Below are 26286 nucleotides of genomic sequence, written 5' to 3' on the forward strand. Positions count from 1 at the left end.
ACAAACACAGCTGGAAATTCTTCCCAGAGGTCTCTGGAAAATATCTAGTGATTTCACTACAAATGCTTAAATGCAGCCTTACTCTGCACACGAAAATATTAAAATCTTACAGGTACACTGTCACATTTGCCCAGAATGCATCAATTGCATATTCCTTAAGATAATGTGCAGATTGCCATATGTTCCTGCTCCCCAGAAGACGAACCCTTTTGAATGTGACAACGCCACAACCTTTCATCTAATTCCAGTGATAGGGTAAACTAGCCATATCACATAGAATAACTAAATCAGCAGGTTGCTCCTTCCAACCAGCACAACCCTGATACCACAGTTGGGTCACTGTTAAGGCAAATAAAACCAGAATGCAATTATTTGCAAACAAACCGGGTTTACCAACAGTGGTTTTCCTTGTTTGTGAAAGCAATTGACGTTAAGTTTACCTGTGGAATGTTCCCAACAGGTGTTTTTGAGCATTCCTGTCCCAACTTGTTGAATTATTAAATTTAATAAGTTAGGTTCAAGTTATTGTTATTAAATATATTGTATATGCACTGTTTTTAATAGAGTATGGATATGTTCATAGTTTCCACTGCTGATGGTGACTCAGCTGTGCTCAGATATTAGCATTATTTCTGAAGTTCTAGTGTGTTTCTAGTGTAAACACAATAATTGGACAAGGCTTGTTTGTGGGCACAAACAGGCAATTAAAAAGTTTGATATGAAATTAATAACTTAGAATCGAGACCTGTAATATAAACAAAGCCAATGTGGTCAAAATCAGAATACAAAAAATATGACTGTGTGAAGCATGAGATGGGAGTCTTATGTGATTAGTAGTATCAGTGTGAGAGAGTTGAACTCTCTTGCCAACCTGCTGCCTTTCATTCTTACCCTCCCTCTCTCCCTCTCCGTTATCCTTAACCTTTCTTGTCAGACTGAAAGAGAATCGACTTCTGAGCCAGTGATGAGAAAATGTTGAGATCTGAGCTCTGAGTTTCTGGAGCACTTCAGCTCAAAGCTTACAGGCTTACAAGGGTTTGTTTTGCGTCATAATTGGGGGGAGCCATTATTCAACAACATATGAGGCTTAAAATAGATGGCACATTGAATAACAGGAATGCATCGCCATAGAAACAAGGCATGCCAACATTGAAATGAAAGACACTGGATCATGATTTTTATTCTGGTCAGCAGAGAATAAAATGGAAACACATTTAAGGAACATTAGCGACAGCTGCTGTTGATGGTATAGATATGCCAAGGCCAACATGAAACTGAATGAAAAAGAAATGTGTTACTCTAATAGACGATGGATCATTATAACTCAATTAAGCTGAATAAGTGAGTAACAACGTGACTTTTTCCAGTGTTTATTTGTAAACCGTTTTTGGTTTTTAACATATTGGGAGCGCACTTTAGCATTTTATCTCTTGGGTTCTTGTTTAAACAGTCCATCGGAGAAATTGAGGCAGGATGCTGAGGTCATCGGCAGTAACATTTCAGTGTGATCTTGAGTCAAGTCTTGAATATGAAAAAAAAACAGCATTTGATCTCATGGAGGCCTTGTTTAATATTTACAGTGGTTAACTTTTTTAAGAGATTCAAGCATTTATCTTTCATCTGCCCTGCTGGCACTTCTTATGTCAGAATTATAGATAAGAAGGAAATTTGTACAAGAGAAAAACATGGATGTGGAACTTGAATTTCAACCTCTCTTGTCTGTTAAGTTAAATGTTAACTTTTAATTGACTGAATGTGCAGATGACAGTTTGTATGGGAAGATATTTGTCGCCGCATCTTTGAAAGGGTTACATCTTTTATCGCCCCCTTTTCTCTCCAGTAGACACAGAGCTAATAACAGCTCAAAAGGATATGATGCACTGCTCTTTGTGTCTTAACACTGCAGTTACCATGAGCTTTATTATTAAAGCTGCGGTTTCTGATGTTCCGCATATGATGTGTGAACATAATTTAATTGTTGTTGCTCAAAAAAATGCCGGCTGCAAAGCTCAAGTTATTGTATGCTCTTGTTCCTAATTTGTACAGTAAATAAGACCTCTCTTCACACATATTTGTTCTGCATCTATTCTGAATTAATGAAGCAGAAGTTAGAATAACAACAAAAAAGTGTCTCCTAACCACTTTCTAGACCAAGCCTCATGCTAATGCTGACATCTAAAGAAAGAGCACAACTTTTTTTCCATTTTTGGTGACTGAGCCAACAGTGCTTAAGACCTGAGCCTGGAGAGAAAAGTAGGACTTCTGTAATAGCCGCATCTGTAAATCCGTTCTTTGTTGGTGCGACGTGTCTAGACAGGGTAAAGTCAGCGCCAGAGGACCACACAGCTTTTCTCTCCGCAGCACTCTATCTGTTTTTACGGCTGTAACTTCTAATAAGGATGATTTCCCACTTTGGTTCCTGTTGTTTTCTGAACTCCTGATGCACTCAGGCTTCGTCCCTGCCGAGGGAAAGAAGTTTAATCCCCTTTTCAAAATGTGCAAAGTTACATGGAAGTGACTAATTGAAGTACATTAGAATCTTGATTTTCTTCATTTCAGAAGTTTCTGCTCAGGAGATGCACGAAAAAAAGCACGATATATAAGATAATGTCTGGTATAAACCTGACTGATAGGAGAATATGATCATCCAGAATGCGTGTCATGCATTTATAACTCCAGCATGCCTTTTTATGTGCTTCAAAAAATGGTAACTGTGCCATAAAGAGGGGCTCTGAGGACCCAAATCAATACCATTTTAGTTTTATATTCAGTTTAAGTCTGCACAGTCAATAATCCCTGACGCCTGAGTTATCTTATCTCCACCGTGGAGCCATTTGTTTAGCGCCTGTAGCCGGATCGCCTGCAGAGGGTTGGCAGGAGGAATGCTGATACGTGTTTTGTTGTAAAGTGATGTGATATGAAAGGTGTGGATGAGAGATGGCAGTGAGGAAGTCCTTTATTTTCTTGGTTGTCTTTCGCTCTGTTGATATTGGACCTGCTTCAGTAAGAGTGTGACTCATCTGGGCAGATGCCATATTCGAGAGAATGGAGTTAAGTTCTATAAGCGTTTGTTACTGGAGGCAGAAATAATCCCACTGTCTGAGCTCAGTGTCAGCTATTCAGAAAGACCCAAACCTCTACAATCTACAATAAAAATGCCATGTCTTAAGAAATATGTAGATCCATCATACACTGCAGACAAAGTTGATTCATTTGGCCAATTGATGGTGTAACAGCCAAACAAGTGAATCGTCGTATAGTTCAACTGGAGCTTAACCTACAATGAAACCAAAAGGAAATGTGCAGTGCTTAAAACTCAGGCCACGGGGCAAAATGTAGAGATACACAGGAGAAATGAAAATCTAATGAGTCATTAGTAATGAATCATAGTAATCAGCGTTTTTCATCTCTCGGCTCAGTTGTGTTGATTAAACATCAGGTCCTTGGTTTTTATGACTTGAAACTTAAAGTAAATAAGTTTTGGCCTCAGGGTTCAGAAACAGACTCTGCTGGTGTCAGCAGAGTCTGTTCTAAACCTGCATATTTTTATAGAAAACCTATACGATGGAAAACAGTACCAGTCTAAAGAAAGTGCAGTGTATGAATCAGTGTTAAATATAACGTGCCTGTATTTACAAGGCAAAGACATTCATGTCAGATAAGAGTAGAAAATAGAACGTGTGGCAGTAGGAGTGGGTTTTTTTTCTATGTTTTTGTTTTTGTTTATCCAACACTTTTAGATTCAGGTTGTCCCGGGTGCAGCTCTAGCTCTACTTTTATTTCATTATTTTTCCTTTTAAATAGCCTACATTTTAAAATCTTCCTTCCTTCCATTATAGCACTTCTGAACTCTTGAATGCTTTTTTTCCTATCCTTCAGTGTTTTATATATGTTTCTGTGCATGTAAAAAAGCTTGAAAGTTAAAAAGGTCAAAGTACGCACCAATGGGAGCTCCTCCCTCCCACAGAAAACACTGCTCCTGACGTGTCTGAAACGGCTCGTCAGCAGTCTTGACCTTTTGACATCACACTATGTCACCATGTCAAACATTTGTGTAGTTTCTGCATAAGCTGACCAATTAGAGCAGACTGGGTATTCGGGCACTTTGAGCAATTAACAATGTAAACCTATTCTAAAATAAAATTATGAACCAGAAAATGAGCAAAATATGTCTCCTTTAAAGGCTAGTCATTTTCAACTGCATGCATCATCAATAGACTGAGTTACCCATGTGAGTGTCTGATTATCAGCTAGCAAAATCACCTGTTGCATTTTCTGATTAAATCCAGATGCTTTGATATTCTTCTGCTTTCACCTGTAATCTCTCCAAACTTCTCTCATTTACATTAATCCTTTATGAAGAAAGAAAAGTGCTTTTTATGGTCTTAACACTTCTTTTGCATTTGATACCGCCCCATGTGATCTGCCTCTTTATCTGTTCTCCTCACCTGGCCAACACACAACTCCTCACCTGCAGAGTCCTGTCGTCCTGTTTTTTACTGTAGATAATTATCTCGCATAGGCGGATAGCTTTAAGGTGCTCACCGCTGTGCCAGCTGGGCCCAAATACCGTCAGATAAAACACCACGAGGTGTTCTTCATTGTTCTGCTAATCTAACAATCCTGCTGCGCTACCTTCCGTGGGTGTATACGGGGCTGCAGGTAGGCGGGAGGTGAGGGATGGCATGTGTGAAAGCGTTTGTCTGAAGAGAGAGCAAGATCTAAGTTTGTGAGTTAATAGATGAGGAGATTGACAGAAAGAAAGACAGAAAGAACTCAATGTGTTGTCGTCCTAGTTGTGTTTAGCTGTCGTCCTCACAAAAGAATCCGTACTTAGATTTAATTAGTGCATTTTATCACCCAGTTCCAGTATTGCTACATGAGACATCCTCATTAAACTCTTCTGTGTCACTATTTCTTTAGGAATTATTCTTGTCTTCACTTGTTGCTTTTGTATCAAGAAGACTCCTTCAGGCTTTGTATCCACATCAAAAGTTATTCAAATATTACAACTACAAGCATTTCATCAGCTCTCTGTGCCGTCACTTTAACAATTCATATCCAATTAAAAGAACAATGGAGATCAGGACTTTGACTGAGGAAACAAATGATTGGCCTCTTCTTTTTTGGATTTAGATCACTGACATCATTTATTTGCAAAACATGTCTTTGAATGCAACCCTTGATGTGGTAATCCTGTTTTTGCTCTACAAAACAAACAAACTGACCTTCAAGGACAACACAATTTCATACTGTTTTACTTTGTATATATTATTTGTGTGGACCCTGCCATTTTTCTAGCTTCAAACAGTGTTCTGGTGACCTTATTTTCCTCTGAGAACAGCTTGTTTATTCAGTTTGTATTTTTATTTCTGAGTTTGTATTATTATCTCATTAATATTATAAAAATTAAAATTCTGAGTTTGAATATCCTCTCCAAACCTACACAGTGCCCCTTTAAATTGGTACATTTATTGCTATGGTATTAAGACATAACTTAACAAGGCTCGCTTGATGGTTATCTGTGTGCAGTCTGATGACGTATTCCTTCCTGTGTGCATCCTTCCTACAGAGTGCAGCTCAGACTGTCAGCGCTGCACAGCAGACCTCCAGACGGGCATCGGCAGCGTTTGTCTGTGGTGTCAAGCTCCAAGGACCTGGCTGCTGGGCGATCACTGCATTTCTCACTGTCCCCAGGGCCACTACGGCTGGCACGGAGCCTGCATCAGTAAGGACCTTTATTGTCCTGCCCATATACAGTACATAAGAAGGGCGAGGGTCAGGCAGCAGCTGTCCTGAATGCAAAACCTGTCAGAAAATTCCCATCTAAGCTCTTATGTTTTATTCATCAGTCAGAGAAAATTTTTTTGACCTGATAGGAGTTTTTTCTTGACCCTCTATCCTCCGCTGACCCGACTACAACAAACAGAAGAAATAATGGATTCAAAACCATTCTGATTTATAAATAAGTCTTTACTTTGCAAGAGGGATATTGTGAGAGGTTTTTTATTTTTATTTTGCAGTGGAATCAATTTCAGTGCATGTGGTCACAGGCTATAGAGGTACATAATAGTCCCAACGGTGCACCAAATCCTCAAATCTCCTCCCAGCTCACTGTCAATGTTTTGAAGCTCAACTGTGAACTGTGTCGAGAATCAAAACAATGACTTGGCAGATATTTTAGGATTTGGAGGAGTTAGGGAGTCTGATGTTTTCTTGTTCAAACAGTTACAGTTATTCTGCACTAGAAGTGACAGAACAAAAGGCTACACGCTGGAATAAGATTGTAAATTGTTGAGGATTATATACCACAAAAGATCATTGTGTCATTATTATTAGCACCATCATCCTCATCTTCATCATTTCCCTTATCAGCATTATGCTCATCATCCTCATCATGATAATAATCACACCCTGCTTATATCCAGTGTTGCATAACAATGCGGGCTGGATGTAAGCAGTGTGTTGTGGCAGGGTGCAGGGAGTGTGATGAGCGGAGTAATCTCAGAATGATTAGACCCTTGATAGCGATTAGTGAGACTTATGAATATGTATTTTCTAACTCAAGAATGTGGCTTTAATCAGGATTTTGCATGTTTTTATCATGAAGGAGTTGATTTTTCAGCAGCTTCGTAATCAAAATTTTTTGAGAGTCTCAAATTTGTCACAGTAGGCTGGATATACTGTATATTTAATATATTGATTTCCATATGTTGTACTTTCTTGTTTTTTATTGGTTAGTTATGTAACTTCCCAACACTGTTGCGTTATTCTACCATCCTCTGTTTCCCTCATTCACATATTCTCGGCAGTCAGTGTAAGTGTTGATATTGTTGCATCATGTATACGCAGCATTATTCTATTCTATTATTCTATTTATAATTTTTCTTTGTTGAATTCCCTCAACCATATGCTGTTTCCATGACCCATTTTCTCCACATCAAGTCTCTTTACGTTTCATCTTATGTTAATGATTTATGTTGTGTTTTTTTTCCTCCAGGATGCCATCCATCATGTGATGCCTGCACTGGGGCGGGGCCTCTCTCCTGTACTTCCTGCCCCGCCAACAGCGTTTTGTTGCCCTCCGGCCTTTGTGCGCCCAAATGTCCCCCTGGTTACTACGACAACGGTCACAGGATCTGTCAGGGTAAGCAGATAGATAACATTTGAAATATTTAAAACAGCAGAGATGTGACTGTGTGTATTCTGGTAGCACATCTAAGATTTCCCATGAGATTACATGGTGTAGCGGGATTAGAGTTAGAGTGGACAAAATAATTTAAACACTTACACAGTAGGCCTATACTGGGTCTGCAGTAATTACCAGCTCATTTTGTTTTTTAAGGCTCCCTGAGATCCTGATCCAGTTTGATAGTCATTTTTATGGGGAGCATAAAACATATGTGCTTGTCACATCCTGTTCACTTTTATTAATGCAGTTTAAAGGGACACTGTGTAGTTTTTGAGAAGAAATTCTGCTTTTGAATTTCTTGATATTTACAATATTAATGAGGTAATAATACAAACTCAGAAATATTTCCTTTTTCCATAACTGAATAAACAAGCTGTTCTCAGAGGAAAACAAGGTCCCAGAACACTGTTTGAAGCTAAAAAGATGGCAGGGTCCGCCACATATAAACAGAGTATAACAGTATGAAATTGTCTGCAGTGTTCGCGACCGACGTACCTGCAATTGAAGCAGCGACTCTGTATGTTGTTTGTACTCCTGTAAATTACTTTATGTTGCCGTGAAAACATTTAAAACAATAACTGTAAGGCATTCATTCAAACTGACAAGGCTGCTGCCTGGTATTGAAAATAATTTCATTCAACAACTGAAAAGCGGCGCATACCTCCGTCAAGGCTGATTAGTTCTCAATCTTAATAAGAAATAAACATAACAGTCAACAATCAGGAGATATACTGGCCTGAGTTTTTTCATCTAAGTGAGTGCAGTTAGTGGATGAGAAAATTGTGCAAATGTAAATGCAAATAAACGGCATAGTCAAATTGTCAAAAAGGTTATTTAGAGCATCCCTGGGTTCAACAAAGCCTCAGTCAGCCAGTATTGCATGATGGCTCGTGTAACTACATTCTGTCGCTGATCTTTTCCTATCTGACCTCACATCTAACCAGACCTTCGTGTCAACCTTTTTGGTTTCGGCAGCTTGTGACAGCCAGTGCCTGACGTGCGACATGGCCGGGGTTTGTACGTCCTGCCGTGACCCGGCGAAGGTCCTGCTGTTCGGAGAATGCCAATATGACAGCTGCGCCCATCAGTACTACCTCAACACTACGACCCGGGCCTGCAGAGGTACACTGCCATCACCATGACAACTCAGCACACACTGGAGTGGTACAGGGAGGATGAGGGGAAACACTGGATTAATAATGAGGATGTGTAGTGTGCTCTTAATGATATTCATAAATTACTCTCCATCCTTATTGCATGTAGTTCAGTGTGCTACACAGAGTTTATGGGCTCCATTGATCAAGTCATAAACTGTGGGACCAGATATGCAAATCGTAAACATCATGTGTGCCTTTTAGTTCAGCATTACGTCTTCCAGTGTGCAGAGGTTGATGGATGAGCCTCAGAGGATCCATGTCCAATCTGAATAACTCGTCCTTTTTTTATTCTGCATGCGATAAATCTGTTCATATATTTAATTACCCACTAACCAGCCCAGACCACATCCTGTCAGACTGAATCTGACTCAACTCAGAAATAAGATGTGTGAAAATATTTTTTCATCTGTTCGCCTTTGTGTTTATCTCAAAGAATAATGGCCCGAGGGGCTGTAGCTTCAGAATGTGAACAACCCAACTGTGTTGTCACGCTGTCTTAGCACTTTTCTCTACAGAAAGCCATTTCATGTAAAGCCGACTTCCCACAAACATCACCTGGCAGACTTCCTTTTATCAGCGATTTGGTTCTATTTTCCACGTATCAGCGGCCCAAAGCAACTGGCCCCTGAGGTGCCACCACCGCTTCCCATGTCTGTCACGAGATTAGCAGCTAAGCTAACCGCTGGTGGCTAGATACGGTTTGATTTGCTGTGAGTCGGCGAGGAAGTGCCCCCCACCTTGACAGGTGGTTTTAACAATCCAGCCCGTGACGCTGTGTTTATCCCCCAAGCTAGCCATAGCTGCCACCTGGATAATCCACTGAACCTTCAATGAACCCAGAGCGTCAGAAAACAGCACTGCTAGCTGCCCTCTGAAGACGCTTTGAGGATCCTCTGACAGCTTTCAGTTTGCTGTCAAAGTTCCCTGAGAGAATCTCTTCTAATCCCATCAGCACTTTTACCCACAACTTACATTTGTTTTGGTTTATCAGTGATCTTTTTCAACTGAAGAAACCCAAAATTACCCCTTGGCTCCTTTTGGATCTGCAGAAAGACCCTGTGGAACCCTCCACGTTTTACTCTCTTTCTATTTCCCAGTATAATGTGAACCTTTAGGATGCGTTACTACCTCTCTTGTAGACTTTAAGACAAAGTGTGATAAAATGTTTACTAGCAGCAAAAGTTGACCATTAAAAAAATTGAGGATGCTTATTTTTTATGCTTGAGTGGGTAAATATAATGTTGAATTTACAGTAAGATTGGATTAGATTAGATTAGACTAATTTTATTGTCCACACAGTAAAAACAAATATTTTGGCTTCTCCTAATGTACAACAAAAGCACATAAAGGTACATAAACTACACAAAGCCCAACATACCATTAAAAAACACACAAATATGCAGTAAAACAATACAATAGTGCAAATGTGTTCATTGGGGAATAAAAGACTTCCTATATATCGTCTGGCTGAGAACCCTGAATCAACGGACAGACGGGGGCAACTAAAGCTCTGAGTGCAGTGGGTGTGAGAAATCGACACTTATCTGCTTTGCCTCTCTGTGTACAGCACTGTCAAATACATTGCAAAGTTGTTTTTGTGTTTGAGTTTCCAAATGGTCCAATAATTAGTTGACAAAATAAAAATCAAAGATGCTAATTGTTAGCAACCAATATGCATTAGTTGGTTCGTCAGTCAGTCCAACACTCCAGCACAATATCTCAACAATGGATGAATTGGCATTTTTACCATTGACATTCACCAGACAATGTATCCTAGTGACTTGGCAGATCGCATCATTTTCCTTTATAACACCTCCAGCAGGTTGACAGTTCTTTTTCTTGAGTGAATTTTCTTGACAACTATTGAACTGATTGTAATTTGGTGTGTAGATTCATGTTCCCTCCAGAGTGAATCTTAATACATTTGGTGGTGATTTTACAAAATATTAACACCTAACAGTTAAACAGTTAAACCCCTATTTATAAATTAGACATTCACTGGCCACTTTAATTAATTAAAGTGATTAATTTACTTCACCTTGCCTTCTAAGGATAAAAAAAACTGGACTTGTATCCATCTTACAGTCTGATTTTCTTAACAATGAGCATTACAGTCCCACAGAACCACTAATGTAGATTAAGCTTTTTTAACATGCCTGTGTTATAGTTATACATTTTCATTAGAACTGTATAATACTGTATAATCACCCCCTGGTTTGAAATTGCTGTGAATGCTGAGGTTCTTTGTTTGCGCCCTCCTTAACCTTTAATACAAACCTAGAAGCTCACACAAACACAGATATTTTTATTTGTCCTAATTGAGTTTCTTGTTAATACTAATGGAGCAGAGCGCAGACACAACAGATGTGCAGAAGGAAAAAAAACGCAAATAGGTTTAAAATAAATCCCCTGCTGAAAAAGAGTTTATTAATCTCTTTTTCTCTCTCTACCGCCCTCTCTTCTGTTCTGCTCTCACCTTTTGCTCTCGCCTTCAAAATCCCCTTACTTCTAATCCCAATGTCCCAACACACACATAACACGCACATTCACACTTCCTCCTCCTCCTTGTCCTTGTCCTCCTCCTCCTCGTCCTCCTCATCCTCCTCCTCCTCTGCTGCTGCTGCCCTCCATCCTGTTTCCAGAGTGCGACTGGAGCTGTAATGCCTGCAAAGGCCCTCTGCGGACAGACTGCCTGCTGTGCATGGAGGGATACGTGCTGCAAGATGGAGTGTGCACCCAGGGTTGCTCCCCTGGCTCCTATCAGGATGGAGACAAATGCCTCAGTGAGTCCGCCAAAAAGCAGAAAAGCTGACCCACATCACACAAAAGAAAGATGATAAATAAGTAAATAAAAATAAGACAAATGTGTGCAGCTACAGTAACACTAGCTGCTGGTTTTTCTGCTTCTTTTTCTATTATTTATGTGCACTTAAAGTTACTTTTTAAATCTATTTTTTGATAAAACAGTTAATCAACATCAGGGGACCTTAAAGGTTCCTTGATAGACCACTTTACAAGTATAAACTTTGATTGTGCATCTTAAACGTCTTCTTACTGCTCAGGTCAAATTCTTCTTGTTAAAAACCTCTTTAAAGGCCTTTAAAGCTCTTAACTACCATATGATAATATAATCATTATAATACAATGTAATATATTGAACACATGCACTATATGCTGCTCAGTGCCAAATCTTAATCGTTAAATTCCACAGAAACATAATCTGCAGAACATGAGGAATGAAGTAAATGACCATTAGGTGCTTCATTAAAATGAAAATATTTCCAAAAGATAACTTTATATATACATAAATCCTTGCCTCGAAGCTGCAACTCCATGTCCCTCGAATGTCATTGTGGTGCTGTCATTGTGTCTCTATGCCAGGCTGTGATGATCACTGTGCTGAGTGTCGGGGTCCCGGACAGTGCCAGCAATGCCAGCCGCCCTACGCCACCCTGCAGGGACAGTGTGTGCTAGAATGTGGCAGAAACTACTTCCTGGACGCCTCCTCCCAAGTCTGCAAACGTAAGAGTTGAGACTTTGTTGAATGCAGTGAAAGCCCTCATACTTTTAGCTGTTTGATGAGTCCAGGACATGATTTCAAAAGAGAGTATCTGTGCAAGGTCAGTATTTTAGTTTAAATTGGGAAATCAAAAAGGAAGGAAGAAAAGAAGCTTTAAAGTGTCTTTTGAGAAAATGAAGGTTATAGAAACTTTTTCTAGAGAATGAAAGTTTGAAAACTTCTCTGTGTGGTTTAGCAGAATAACAGCCAGATAAAAATACAAGCACAGAGAAAACCAATTAATCATAAAGTGGTCAAAGTTTTCCAAACATTACTTCTGTATGTTCTTCAGCTTGCTCATCCGACTGTGTGCTGTGTGACGGGGTCGGACGCTGCAGAGCTTGTCGTGACCAAACCTACCTAATGGAAGGATACTGCACACCCGACTGTGGACACGGATACTACGCTGACCAAAAGACCAGGATCTGTCACGGTAATAATATGATGTCTGTCTGTTTTATGTTTAACAAGTGAAAAATTGTTAAAAATGGCCCCCTAAATGACCACAATCGAGAAAGTTAAAGTAAGAGCTGTTTATCAGTTTCTTTGACTCAAAACTTTCTGCTCCCTTAAGGAACTAACACTTCTACTGGAGTTTCAGAACACTTTCCCACCTCCAGGCATAACCCTGTAGAAAAGCCTCAGGTGAAAATCACATGTATTATTATGATATTTATATAAATATATGTAACACTCCACATTGGATCTCTGCTCTAATTAGTTTGCTTCAAGCGCTTCATTCTGAAAGAATAAGTTTACTATGTGACAGGTCTGTATTAGTCATACACAGTGGGCATTTTATATTTAAAAGAAGTTCTGTTAAAGCCAAACATAACGTAGGTGAGAAATCAGTTTTTCTAAAAGCTAAATATTGTACATGTTTGTACTGTGCAACATCAAATAAATATTCATTTGCACCACATAAATGCTCTTAAATATTATCTGACAGGAGTCGAAATGTCACATTTTGTGGCATTTTAATTATATGCAAATGAAATCAAGAAAGCCACATAAATAATGCAAACGACCTCAAGACGTCACATAAAAACAAATCCACATGGCCGAGTCACATGGTTGGTTGCTAGGCAACAGGCTTGTTAACCATGGCATGGGGCAGTGAAGCCAACAGAAAAACCCCTCCGCCTGATGCTGTGTGATTGAGCCAAGCTCTTAAATGTTAATGTCCATCCAAAGCTACGGCTCATATAATAAAATATGTCCACTGTTCTCACTGTCCAGTTAACATATACAGTTGTTGTAAATTTGCAGCTAATGTTGGAAAAGTCAACTCATGCTGAGCTCCACATCCCCCAGCAGGGGAATCAGTTTTTGTGCTGAGTACAAATATCCAATCTTTATTTTCTAACTAGGATGAAGATGCTTTCATGGTAAAGAATTTAGCCTCATGGACAGATTTCTCTTCAAACAGTCCAAATGCTACACAGATGTCAGATAGTGACTGTTCTTTGTGTTATGTTAGAGAAAGAAAAATATAATAAATTAGTTTTAAAAACAGACATCAGACTTAAGCCCTTGCAGCTCAGAGCCTTAATTAATTAAATGACAAAAATTTAATTATTGAAGGCCGCTACAGTGAAAGTGTATATCTGCTCTGTGATTCCTCTTTTGATAAGCCTGGTTAAAGGAAGGTTCTGCTGTCTTTTCAGTTGTTGGAAGAGCAAATTACCATTGATAACTGCCTGACTGAACAACTCTCTTACTCGTACCATACTAATTGGTCCTCCTGAACACTGAAAAAAGCATTGTCTGCAGAGTCGGGTCATTAGAGGAGTCTTGTACTTTCATTTTTGGGCTTTTATGTTCAAACAGTGGCTGTCAACCTACAGGCAGAGAGGCCTGCAGGCCACTGGAATGATTTATGAAATGTGGCAAAGCTAATAGAGAAATATATTATCATGTACCCTTTGTGAGTGATAAATGCTTTATTTTGGTGAAATAATGAACATTTTTGAGCCTCTGGGCTTAAACTAATCCACAAGTTAATCAAGTGCAATAGACCAGAGAGAGAGAGAGAGAGAGCGAGAGAGAGAGAGAGCACTTTTTTTATTTTCAGTTTTTGCCAGCCAGGACAAAAAGTTGAGAAACTGGCGCTTTAAATTAAAAACTTACTCTCATTTGTGAGTTTAATTACATGGGCGAAAGTTTGATATTTTAGAGTGCCTATTGGCATCATTAGAGGAGATATAATGAGATTACAACACGGCCTCTCAAAAGAGCTGATCTTTAAAAAGTTCCTGAACAAAAGTCAGTTCCAATTAGAGCCTACTTCGAAAATGCCACGCCAAGAACAAGGTGTCTTGCTCGTATTTCACCAGCCATTTCTCTCTCTCTCACACACTCACTCACCCCTGCACACACAAACACTATTTCTGTTTTCATTTCATAACCTCCTGTAATCCCTACACCTATTCACAGTCTGACCCAGCTGTAATTTTTAATTAGATAAATGTAAGGCTTTAATATGCATTAAAATGTATTAATTAGAGTAATAAGTGGCTGTTTGTTTTTCACCGTTTGATGACTTATGTAATGACTTGTTTTTCTTCTTACTTTTCACTAAATTATTATTACAAATTAGTCATGAGTCTTGTTTGCCTAATGATGCAATTTTCTGGTATTTGTCAGAAAATATTTCTTCTTTTAACACATTTCAGTTGTTTATTTTAATCACATCCTCTGTAATCAGTATATTTGGACATCATAACCCCAACTATTAGTTTATGTTTAATAGTGATTTAATTATTTTAACCTGAAACCTATAGTCAATATGTCTCTTCCTTCTTTATTTTCCTGATTTTCTTTCAAATATTTTCATATGTGATTAAGTTGTAATGGTCATTCTGATAATACTTCATAACACTTATGTGCTTATGACTATGTGTACGAAATTGTACAGACCACAGGAGTCATTGCATTATTTTGTGTGGGATTCACCTCGGAGATGAGAAACTTTTTCCCTTTGTTCATTTCAGTTTTTCTATTTTTTTCTGTCCTCCCTTCTCCTCTCAGTGAACACCAACCCACCTGCTCTCCAGGTCAACGGCTCCTTGCTGGTTCCCCTCGGTGGTTTCGCCCCGCTGCCCCCCACCCTGCTACAGGTGAAGGACCCTGACAGTCCGTCTGAGCGGCTGATCTTCCAGCTTGTTCAGGGCCCAAGTAATGGACGGCTGGTCCTGTTCAGAGGGGAGGAAGGAGGTGAGAGCGGAAGCAGAGGAAAGTTAGGCCGAGAACTGACCAGGGATGACACCTTTACCTGGGCGGAGCTGAGATCTGGCCGAGTCCGTTTCAGACACCAAAAAGACAAAGCCAGGTTAGTGGATCTGATGCAGTTTGGTCATATTTTTAGAGAGGAGGAAAATGTTTAAAAGAAGAAATAATTCATCCAGAAACACTTGAAAATGAGCTGTTGGTGAGTCCCTATGTCCATAATGATGTTTGGTCATCTGGTCAGCCCAGTGAAACATCCAGATATATCCAGCAGCTGTAATGAAATTTAAAAGGAGTAAAGTAGCTTTCTAAAACCTCAATAGTAAATGTCATTCATTGGTGTCCATTTCTCAGAATCAAAGGGTGAAGGCTTCCTTTCATAGTTTCCATTTTGCTCTGACATTCAACAGTGTCAAAAATCCATAATACAAGAGGCAGCAAGACGGATTTCTACACCCATAGGAGCATGAGATATGGTTGGAAAAAGGGCAGCCGCGAGATATCTTTGATGTAGCTTAAAGAGAACGGCTGTGGAGGTGGAGAGTTTTCCTCAGGGGAAGCTTATTGTTGTCAGAAATGTTGACGATCTGATGGTTATCATGTTTTCCGTGTGTAAAATTAAAAAGTTTAATTCGTCATCACAATGATCTGTAGAATAACTACCTGCAGTAAGCGGTAAAACTAATTAAAATGGGGGTCCATTTTTTTTGCACTTTGTCTTTTGTTTCCATTTCTTAAATTATTTTTAGAGGACAGTATAGATTTGACCGTTTTTACATGTAAAAAATAATTGCTAAAAGACAAATAACCTGCTAAATTTTCCCATTGCTATATAGACATGATCCAGGATCCACAATAAACACAAATGAACAGTATTTTCTTTCTGGGAATACCAGCATAGATTTTAACTCGAACAATAGGTTTTGCACATATTGCTCATTGCAGCCACTCGTCTACCTGTATTGTAATAAAAAATGCGGTGCTTCAGGCCTGATTTTAAAAGAAGATAATACACGCAGCCTCCCCCTGGCTATTTAGGTGTTTTGATTGGTGAGAGTGGCAAAGGTCTGGCAGAGACAGACTATCATGAGGGAGATGAAGTTTAAATTCATCTATGACTTTTCATTGAACAGCATGAACTGTTTTCTGTTGATTTACACTGCAGTAGAAGCTGTAGAATTATTAATTAAACTGACATGTTCAATGTGCACATAATCATGGAGCCCTCTGTGGTTATTTTGAAACAACCTTGTGTTTGTTGCACAGAAGTAAACAGGTGGATCCGCTGTGCATAATAGATGCGTGACAATGTGCAACATTACTCCAGTTAGTAATGTAACAGATACCTGCTGCCCTCAGTTGACAGCACCTATTAATCTTAATCTTCTTCCCTACGTTATATCAGCTGGTAGAAAAATGTAGGGAAAAGTTCTTTGTATGAGTTCACCAAGATTCCACTTATTATGGAAGACACTGTGGCACGGTGACTTCTCACAGCAAGAAGATTTTGGGTTTGAACCAGCTGAACCTTTGAACCTCTCTGTGTGGGGTTTGCACGTTGTCTGCGTGCCCATGTGGGTTTTCTCCAGGTGCTCTGGCTTCCTCCCTCTGTCGTGGGCATATAGGCTCGAATGTGAGCGTGAAAGGAAAGCAATAAGGGAGGAAATAACCTCCGCGCTCTGAAGGAAAATACCAGTTTGTCAGAGCAAGACTGCATTCCGAGCTGAATAGAGAAAATCACCTGAAAGACAGCATGGGGGAGAGACGTGACAAAAAAACTGAAAGTGCCAAAGAAAGGTGCATATATGGACAGAAAGAAAAACTTCAAACTGAAATTTCATTTGTTAATTTAATGATGTAATGTACACTGTAGAATGGAGTGTCTTGTAACAGTGAAAACCAGAAATTAACCTGTGACGGCTGTCTCATATGAATGGTTCTGATTCTGGTTGAATGTGCTTCAATAGGCTGTGATGTATGAAAGGGGTGTAACACTCACAGTAGGTGGGAGGTGACACTGACGGGTGCAGCAAATGACAAATTTTCTACCTGACAAACATTTCAGTGAGCCCCCCTGTATGGAAAGCATTGTTGTGTTTCTCCACATATTTACAGCAAAAATAATATAGTGAAGCAATGCAAGGACTTCCTCACTATGTCCAGTTACACCAACACTTAAAATGTAAATGAAATTCTCCTTTTGTTGCCAGAGTTTTGACAGATGTCATGTCTGTTTTGATATATAGCTTTTTTAAAAGCTGACGTTAAACACCTTATCTCCCTCCTCTCCATCCACAACTATCCTGACATTTCATTTTTTTTCTGCTCTTGTTATCATCCAAGCTACCCATCGTCTGTTTGATTTATGCAGCCTCCTGGTTAGAAAGTTCATTTCCATTAACCTACACATGGATTGGAGATGCATTACCTTTACACTTTGTTTGTTAATGTGGCCAAATTTGCATATGCATTTGACAGTGTGATTGCTCGTTGTGAATCTCCAGTGCCAGGGATCAAAGAGGCTACTAATATTTATAGAAGGAATACCTGCAGCCTTTAAGAGCTCAGTGTGGAGCCAGTTTCCTCACAAGTCTGTGGCATTTTGGGTTTGAGCCCAATGTCCCTTCAGCCAATCAGAATCGAGGTATTTAACACATTAGTCAATCCTGACTCAGCTGGTCTCTCCTAAAAATGGCGTCATGCCAGTGAATTAGCAAACTATGGTCCCTTGCCCAGTTTTGAGCCATTAGATTAATGGAGACAGTAAAACGCAAAACTCCAAATAGGATTAATCTGCATATTACAGCCATATTTTTCAAATTATTTGGAGTGGCGGATGATGGCTGCACACACACAGAGCCACAAACAAATGCTCTCAGGTTTGATTCCCTTTCGAGTCAATGTGTCCAACAGAGATAAACACAGTGTGTCCAAATGTCACTGAGCAAAACAAAATTCTCCAGTATACTGACATACAACAGGTAAGACATATATAACATGATGAATGTAACTGTGGACAAAAGATGTAGCAAAAAAATTAATTGTGAAATGTCGTGGGCTGTTCAGGTTGAACTAAAGTAATTACATTTTTCAAAAGAAGGTATTTTCATTCATTACTGCCTCAGTAGAACATGTCAAGTGTCAAGACACGACCTGAATTTTATGTCTCAAGTGGCATGCTCTGAGAAGTCATTGAGAAGTACTTATACACACATACAAGCACACGAATGCTGTTTCACTTTTGGCTAAAGGCTGCATTGAAAAAATCCATCTTTCATCTTTAATGATTCTAACAAATATACTAGTCACATTTATAACCCGTGCATAAAACGAGATTTAGAAGTACTGTGGCATTTTTCCCCAAGAAATATGTCCCTTATGTTACTTTAATAAGCTGTCCAATACATCTTTAATGGGCCACGATTATTCTAACCATAACAAATGCTGTAGAGCTGTGGCAAATCTCACTTTTCTTGCCAGAAATTGTAATTCAAAAAGAGTTTTATCATTGTTGAAAGGAGCTGTAAGAATGTGTTATGTGAAGGATGAATCTTTAAAGAACAACAGCTGCACTAAGTTTTTCAGAGAAGCTGCATTGTTCAAGTGTTCAGGCAGCCAACACTCATCAAACATTCAAACTGTGCTGGAGACTATGGTTGGAGCAGAGAGTAAATATACAGATGGGCAATGGTAGGAAGTTACTCAGTACAAATCCGAAAATACAATACAAAAGAAGATAAAATAATGAAATAATTACAACAAATAACATTTGTTTAATGGAATACTTTGCAGGATCTGTCGGTTGCTGTTTGTAAACATACCATTCAAAGTTGTCCCCTCCTTCATGCCTCAAAATCGCAACAGAAAGAGAGTGCAGTGGTGGTTGAGCAAACTAGAGAGTGAATTAAGAGAGAGAGAGTGTTAGCGAGAACAAAGCAGTGCAAATAAAATGCTATTTTGGGATTGTATCACAGCTGTTATGTTCTAAAGCCGGGGTTCCCAACCTTTTTGACAGCACGGAGTAGACATGAGCTACAATTTTTCTGGCGGCCCAGGGGATGGGCATTTCCAGGAAGTTAATAACAAAACACAATGCAGTACATAAATGGCAATTACATTACCCCCCTTAGTTTCGACTGGGTTTTGGCGGCCCAGTATGGGACAACCCAAGACCCTATACCTGTCCATGGCCCGGTGGTTGGGAACCCTCTGTTCTAAAGTACAAATAAAGACAACCATACCTCCAAACAACCCTCTAGGTTTTGTGAATTCAGCCGAAGTGCCCACTTCATCCTGTCTGCTGTGGATGCTCTCTGCCCTGCGTGTGTGTGTAGCTCAGCCTTGCCCTCGGTCAAACAGACACAGACAGTAACAGCAATGTAACCTGTTGGCTGTGTTTTTACAGAGTCCTGACCTCGTGCTGTTATTAACGTGGGTCTACACACAACTGCTTGAGGCTGACGCCCAGTAACGTCCAGAACACAGCAAAAATACTAAGAAAGTATAAAAATACAGGAAGAGTGTAGGGTCTCTGCACCACCGCACACTTCTGGTGGGTCATATCTGATGCTTGAGAGGGATTTATTTTTATGATTCTATACATTCTGCCTTTTAGAAAAAGCCATAAGATAAAAGTGAGTTTTAAGAAGAGACTTAAAAGCGGACACTGAGTTTGCCAGCCTGAGATAAGTACAGTGGGGCCACCAGGAGCCCCCAGAGCAGCTTCAGTGCTTCTTGTCATACATTCTCCTGAACTCTGGATGACGGATGAAACCATTATTCCAAAAGATAATTATGTTATATTACCTCATTTGGTGTTTTGATGATGGTGGTGTTTAATACGCAGATCCAAAATCTCTCTAGGTTTGAATCCGAGTTGTGATAATTTTCAAAAACCATTCAGTCAGCCCTCATTCCTTCATTAATCAAAAAGTCTATAAGAAACATTTAACATTAACTCATGACAGTATTGACTTTCTATAATATGCGTCATAAGTAAATGAGCTGTCCACTGAAGAAAACTAAAAATACTGGCCTCAATAGGGAAATTGGCACATTTTTAGACACTGTAATGAGGTTCACAAGATATCTGCCTCCTTGCGTATTGCTTTAGGACACAGAGGGCACAGAACATGAGGGTGCTGTTTTCACAACCCACTCGCCAAACTCAATGTTGATACTGGACAACTTTATAAAACTGGCAGCATTTTTGATATATTATTCCAACATTCATCTATTTATCTGCCCTTCACATCTACACTTTGTAAAGACATTTATAGATGAGATAACTGACCGTTGAATAAAGATTTGGAGAAAGATCATCATCGTCATAGTTTAAAATCTTTATTTTAGCTCTGAGAGGGATGATTTTAAAAATTCTCCATAAAGATTCCAGCAACAGGAGCAACAGGGAAATTTTTGAGGAGCACTGGCACTGGCAGTCTCACTTATTTAAAAAAAATATTTCAGTTTATCCAAATAAATAAAAGTAATTTGAAAGTTTTTAAAAATGCTACCTGAGACCTTCAAAAAACACATCATATGGTTCAGCTTGTACCATAATATAATAATGCAGTAATAATAATTGTGCCATAATTCCCTTTCAGTTGTCACTACACCAACAACCTGCTCAGTCATTTAGTCTTCAGCCACAGTTGGCCATGCCCCAGCCTGAGCCCCAGGGAGTTGTGGGTAATAAGCCTCGTCTTTGATGATGCTGTGGCAGCTCGGTGTGAAGAGATATTTGTGATGAGTAATGTGTGTGAGCAGGTGGACTGTCGTGTGTATGTGCACGTGTGTGAGGTCACTGTCCTCTGTTCCCATAGATAGCGCTCAGGTGATTAGGTCTAATGACTGCACACCGGGTTAGCCTCACAGGACTCATTTTTCCAGAAACCTCCAGGGCTAACTAAAGGCTGTTTCTGGGTCCTGTCATTTCAAAACGAGCCAAGAAAAGAGAGAGAGAACAAACTTTAACCTCTATAATACCTCCCCCAAGGAACCCATGTCCATTTGATGGTGGTTGGTTGGTCAGCAGGATTACACAAAAACTACTGAACAGATTTCCTCAAAACTTGGATGGAGGATGAGTCTCGGCCAAGAGTAGACCTCATTAACTTTTGGTGGGGATCCAGATAAAGGGATGGATTCAGAAGTGTTTTCTAACTTTCTTTAATATTGCGAGATATCGTTTTTCTGCATTTCGTTATAATCAGAATAATCATGGTCTTTGATGAAAAAAATCAGGTGTATTTAGGTGTATGGTATCTTTGAGAGAGTACAAAAGGGGTCTGTTGGGCCTTAGCGGACGTATGTGCTCTACTGAACGCCTTTCTAGTTCTAGGCTTTTTTTTAAATGATTTGCTTTCAAGTGATTAAAAAAATCCTCTCTATTTTTCTTTCTTTCCTTTGTCTTCCTTCCTTCCTTTCTTCCTGTAGGACTGGAGAGTTTTCCTTGCGTGTCGCTGACCCCCAGCTGTTTTCCCAACCTGAAACAATCCAAGTCCAAGCCGTGTCAATGCAGGTAAAGTATAATAGCACACTTTATTTCACTTTTATTTAATCTGGTGTTTTCAATGACACTAGCACACCCTTTTTCAAAGAGAGAGAGTGAGAGAAATAAACTGTTTTAAAAATGTAAGTTGCATCCATAGACTAACAACCAAATTAGCTACAAATAGAGTTCTCTCAATAAAGATCGTTGTTTTTTGCTGTAATATTATAAGTAACAGAAAAGAAAAGTCTGCAAAGGCAGTTTTCTTCTAAATTTAGTTTACTGTGAAACGGTAGACTGTCTTAGTCTCTACTGTGAGGGTTAAATGTCAAGTCAATACTTGTGTCCTTGTTGAGAAAGTTTGCCTCAGAGTGAAAAGACACATTAAAAGCAGCTTCCCTTCAGTATGAGACGGATTGCTGCTGCATACATGAGTTTTCTTTTTACATCTCACAAAGCTCTTAGCTCTTACATCTTGTAGCCTTGATTTTGTAGTTTTGAGCTCAAAACAACTAGATACTGCTGTTTACAGCGTAATTGCATATTTAGCTATCAAGATATGTTATTAACTTGCTACCATGATTGCATTATAGCTAAATATGCCATAAATCGGAGGCTAAATAATCAGTTCCCTTCAAAACAGGATAACAATATATCCTATTGATTAATCCTTTAAACAACCTCCTATATGGCTGCCATTTTTCCCAGTAGCCATATATTACATACATATACATATTATTTTGCCAGTCAGCAACATGAGGCTGGTTGCTGATGCTAACGTTAGCATTATGGGCTGGGCCTCGGAGCTCGCTGCTGTGTTTATGCTAAGCAACATTTTGCATCTGCTTCCATCATGTTTACAAAGCTACTGTTGAACGTGAAGGGAACCTGCTCAGTGACATTTGGGTTCAGGGGGCATAGATCGTGATTAATCTGCGCATTTCTTTTTGTTTTTTTGTTTTTTCTATAGTTAAGTAATCAAAATTGAACGTGTTATTTTGACATAGACATAATAAAAACATTCAAAACAGAGAAATATGAGATATTCAATGCACAAGGTCATGTATTTGTCCTTGTACAGCATAGGGTTGCACAACAAAATGAAAGTTGAAGTTGCCACATGCTACCTACACAAAGAACATATTTTCAGATAATTACATTTAGGACAGGATAGGATGATTTACAACCACTGGGGATGACAAGCAGCACACAGCCACAGTTAATCTGGTAAATCTGACTCGGCTCATTTTTTTGTAATATTTCTGTGTTGCTGTTTTTCATTTTGCTGCATCATCCCAGCTGATCTGCATTCCTCACTGTTCTGAGGCTCTGTCCCCACTGAGTTATACCAGGGCTGTCATCGGTGTCCAGCTGACCCCTGATTTTGGCACCAATATGGAAAATAATGAGGAACGAGGGATTAAAGGCTCTCTCCATGAGATTTGCTGATGGGTTTTTGTGACAGCTGTGTTACTCTGCTCTGTGCATGTATGTGTGTGTGAGAGATACACAAAGAGAATACATACCTGAGGCGACAAAGTGACAGATGGTTGATAAAGAATGACAGAACTGAAAGCGTGTGTAGCTAATTTAAGTAATGATGTAATTAGCTGAGTGGAAAATGTTTTATTTATCACTGATTGGGAAAAACAAAATCATCCATATCTGTCACTAAGCACAGATTTCCAAAATGTCTGACATTAAAAGGCAGCTTTGGTGTTATGTTATGTTTGTTATGTGTAATATTAGAAGAAAAAAAAATGAATAAATAAATATTAGTAATAAAAACTAGAACCTGGAGTTCAATTAAGAGTTATTTATACAACTGGAGTGGCAGGTTTTTGTGCCATATCCTTGTCAGTGTTCAGCCAACATTGCAAACAATTATATTTCTCAGTGTCTCTGTAGTGAGAAAACCCACTTTATTGGCATACGTGACTGTTTTCTTAAATTTGAGTCGTCTCCGAGTAAATTAGTGTTGCAGACGCCGAGCTCAAAGTGCTGCTTACAGATGATTGAGTGGAGCTGCAGCATTCGGGTGTGTTTTTTGGGGGGGGGGCTGCTTAATTACACCATCACTTGATCAGCTCAACTTTCTCAGACAATATTAACAGAAGCTGCTCATGAGGAAAGAACAGTAATTCATGCAAATAAGTCAACCTCAGTGACTGTATTTTGACTGACAGCTGGTCGGCCATTTTGGTCTGCCAGTTTGTTTGTTTACAGCAACAGCGGTTTATTTCCTGTATTTAACACCAGCATTTTTCATATAAACAAGACCTTCAGGTAAACTCTAACAGAGTTTGCTCCTGTTCTTACAGTAGTTTACTAATTTTTAATTCTTGTGGTGTTTTCTCCCTCAAGGCAGAAGTAGTATGACTTTTTAAAAGTTTTGCTAAACTTCTTTTGGGGCTTTTCCATTGGAACTTTTGGCTGGGCAGAGTCAAACCATGTCACGCTGATTTGTGTTTCCATTACCTGCCTGACCAGCCTCCAAGCGGGCTGTGGTGATGTCTTGCAGATTGTGGCCAACCTGTGACGACCTCCTTCTCCTCAAACAAACCTGTGTTGCAATGCTCAGTACTTTTGTAGCCTCTAACTGAATCTCTGTGGTATGACGTTTAGCTTCTCTCTTGTGTCGCTGTTTGAACTTTCAAATATCTGCTTTATTTTACTGTTTCATAGTGTTTGCTTTCAGCTGAGAACAGGAGTCGTGTTACGTTACTGCTGGTGAAAACCAGACATTTTCTGATTTTACTGCTTCATAATCAAAGCTTTTAAGCTGTAAGCTTTTATCTACCATTTTACAGCCGCTCTTTTCACCAGTAGTCACAGATATGGATGAGCCCACTGCTTTCAAACATTGTCGACTCAAGAAGAACGTGTTATTAGTTAAAGACAAACCTGTTGTTATGGAGATGCAAATCCCTGCCACAATGGGCTGAGGTGCTGAGTCAAACCAAGTCAAGCCAAGCCAGCACGTGAGCGTGGAAAAGGGCCATTAGGGAGGTGGTTGTGGTTGGTGGTGAGTTGATTAAAATGTTTGTATGTCTTTTAAAGTGGAGCCATCACTTGATTTAACCTTCATTCAGTAGTTTTAGGGACTTGACACACCAGGGTTAGGGTCAGGGTTAGAATCTATCCCTTTCATCATGTCGTCCATGGGCCATTGTATGGGCAGATGTTGAGCAACTGTGACCATAGTTTTGGCAGTGTGTTCCACACCATTGGCAGTAGTCGGCCCTTCACGTTGGCTTTTCAGCAAATTGAGCGTGTTGAATCTGCGGCGGAGCCTGTCAGTAAGAGAACTCACTCTGATTGGCTGTTCAGCAAAGCGAATCCATGCAGAGGTGAAACGGAGAATAGCTCTAGTATCATGATTTTCCCAATGTAGTGCTTTTTCTTGCGCTGTTTGCAACCTATTTATCATACATATTCTTGATTAGGAGTGGCTATATTAGTGAGAGTGGTATGAATATTGTACACAAACACTTCTTTATCCAACCAATATATTTTGTATATCCATAGTCCTGAGTCTTCTGTTTCCCTTTATGAATGATAAATACACACTACCACACAACAACCTTTGAACATCTTCACTTCAAGAGAGTGCAGCCACAAACATGCCACAAAGAGAAATACACAGCCACAGGGTCTCAGGTGATTGGTCCTTTCACTCTGCATCAAAGACTCATACTGATGTAACTTTTTGTGTTATAGTGAAAAATCTCCACTATTTCTACCTGCCTCTACTTTGAAAATATTGATCTTTTCGGTATTTGTACATAATGTACTACAGAAAGTCTTATATGTTTGCAGAAAATGTGAAGGTTTGTTGACTTGCTGTTAACCTGAAGCTCTGAAGAAATAATTCAATCTATTCAGACCAGAGCTAACATGTCAGTCAGGAGAACAGTCTTGGCATTTGAGTACATGGGAATCCAAACATTCGGTACAGTTTGTACAAGGCAGAGCTGGAGCAAGCAAACTACATTGTATATTGGCCCTAAATACAAAATCCATAGTTGAAAAAGATGATTGTATAGCAGGGTGACATGCAGAAAAAAAACAAACATTTGTGCTAATGTGATCCTCCCTGTATAACTAAAGGCTGAAAAAAAAATGGAAATTGTTGATTGAAATCCCTATCAGATCCCCAGCCAGCGGGTGCCTTGGATTGTAATAGCCTCAGGAATGAAAGATCCAAGCTGCAGATAGCCTTTCCCCCTTCTGACAGCACTGGCTGCTTCTTTTGAAAAACATTTCTAAGAGTCCGGAATCTGCTAATGGCATTTCTACAGAGGTGGTCTCACACACAAAGCTTTTTGTTGCTTACATTTTCATCTTAAAGTGCCAATCTTTAGGCTTTGGAGACTTTTCTCCTTGCGGTGGTGATTGGCACTAAGCTGTCTTCGCTGTGGGCTTTCTGGAATTCCCTTAGCTGTCAGACAATGCAGAGGCATCTTCTACCTGAAGTTTTTTCTTAATGAAGTACAGATTGGGGTCTGTAGAGTGCAGAAGAAAAAGAGCATATAAAACCAAGTTGATTTTACTTAAATACACCATAATTTTTAACCATTCCAGCTGAACAGGAGTGCATCGGTACATCTACTGTATTCCTCAGTGTTGTGACAGCTTGACACAAAAACAGGAGAAG

General features: G+C 39.4%; 1 protein-coding gene across 1 annotated transcript in view; it reads left to right on the top strand.

Annotated features, from left to right (window-relative positions):
- The window catches only part of fras1 (Fraser extracellular matrix complex subunit 1), a 239182-nt gene that overhangs the window by 141963 nt on the left and 70933 nt on the right, over positions 1-26286 (top strand). Inside the window, exons 20-27 of the mRNA XM_073465974.1 lie at positions 5573-5728; positions 7001-7147; positions 8168-8314; positions 10992-11132; positions 11731-11871; positions 12201-12341; positions 14939-15239; positions 21575-21659. Coding sequence (XP_073322075.1) covers positions 5573-5728; positions 7001-7147; positions 8168-8314; positions 10992-11132; positions 11731-11871; positions 12201-12341; positions 14939-15239; positions 21575-21659 — 1259 coding nt within the window. The remainder of the gene's footprint in view (positions 1-5572; positions 5729-7000; positions 7148-8167; positions 8315-10991; positions 11133-11730; positions 11872-12200; positions 12342-14938; positions 15240-21574; positions 21660-26286) is intronic.

The sequence above is a fragment of the Pagrus major genome, chromosome 5 (genome assembly GCF_040436345.1).
Source record: "Pagrus major chromosome 5, Pma_NU_1.0".
In the NCBI taxonomy this organism is placed as follows: domain Eukaryota; kingdom Metazoa; phylum Chordata; class Actinopteri; order Spariformes; family Sparidae; genus Pagrus; species Pagrus major.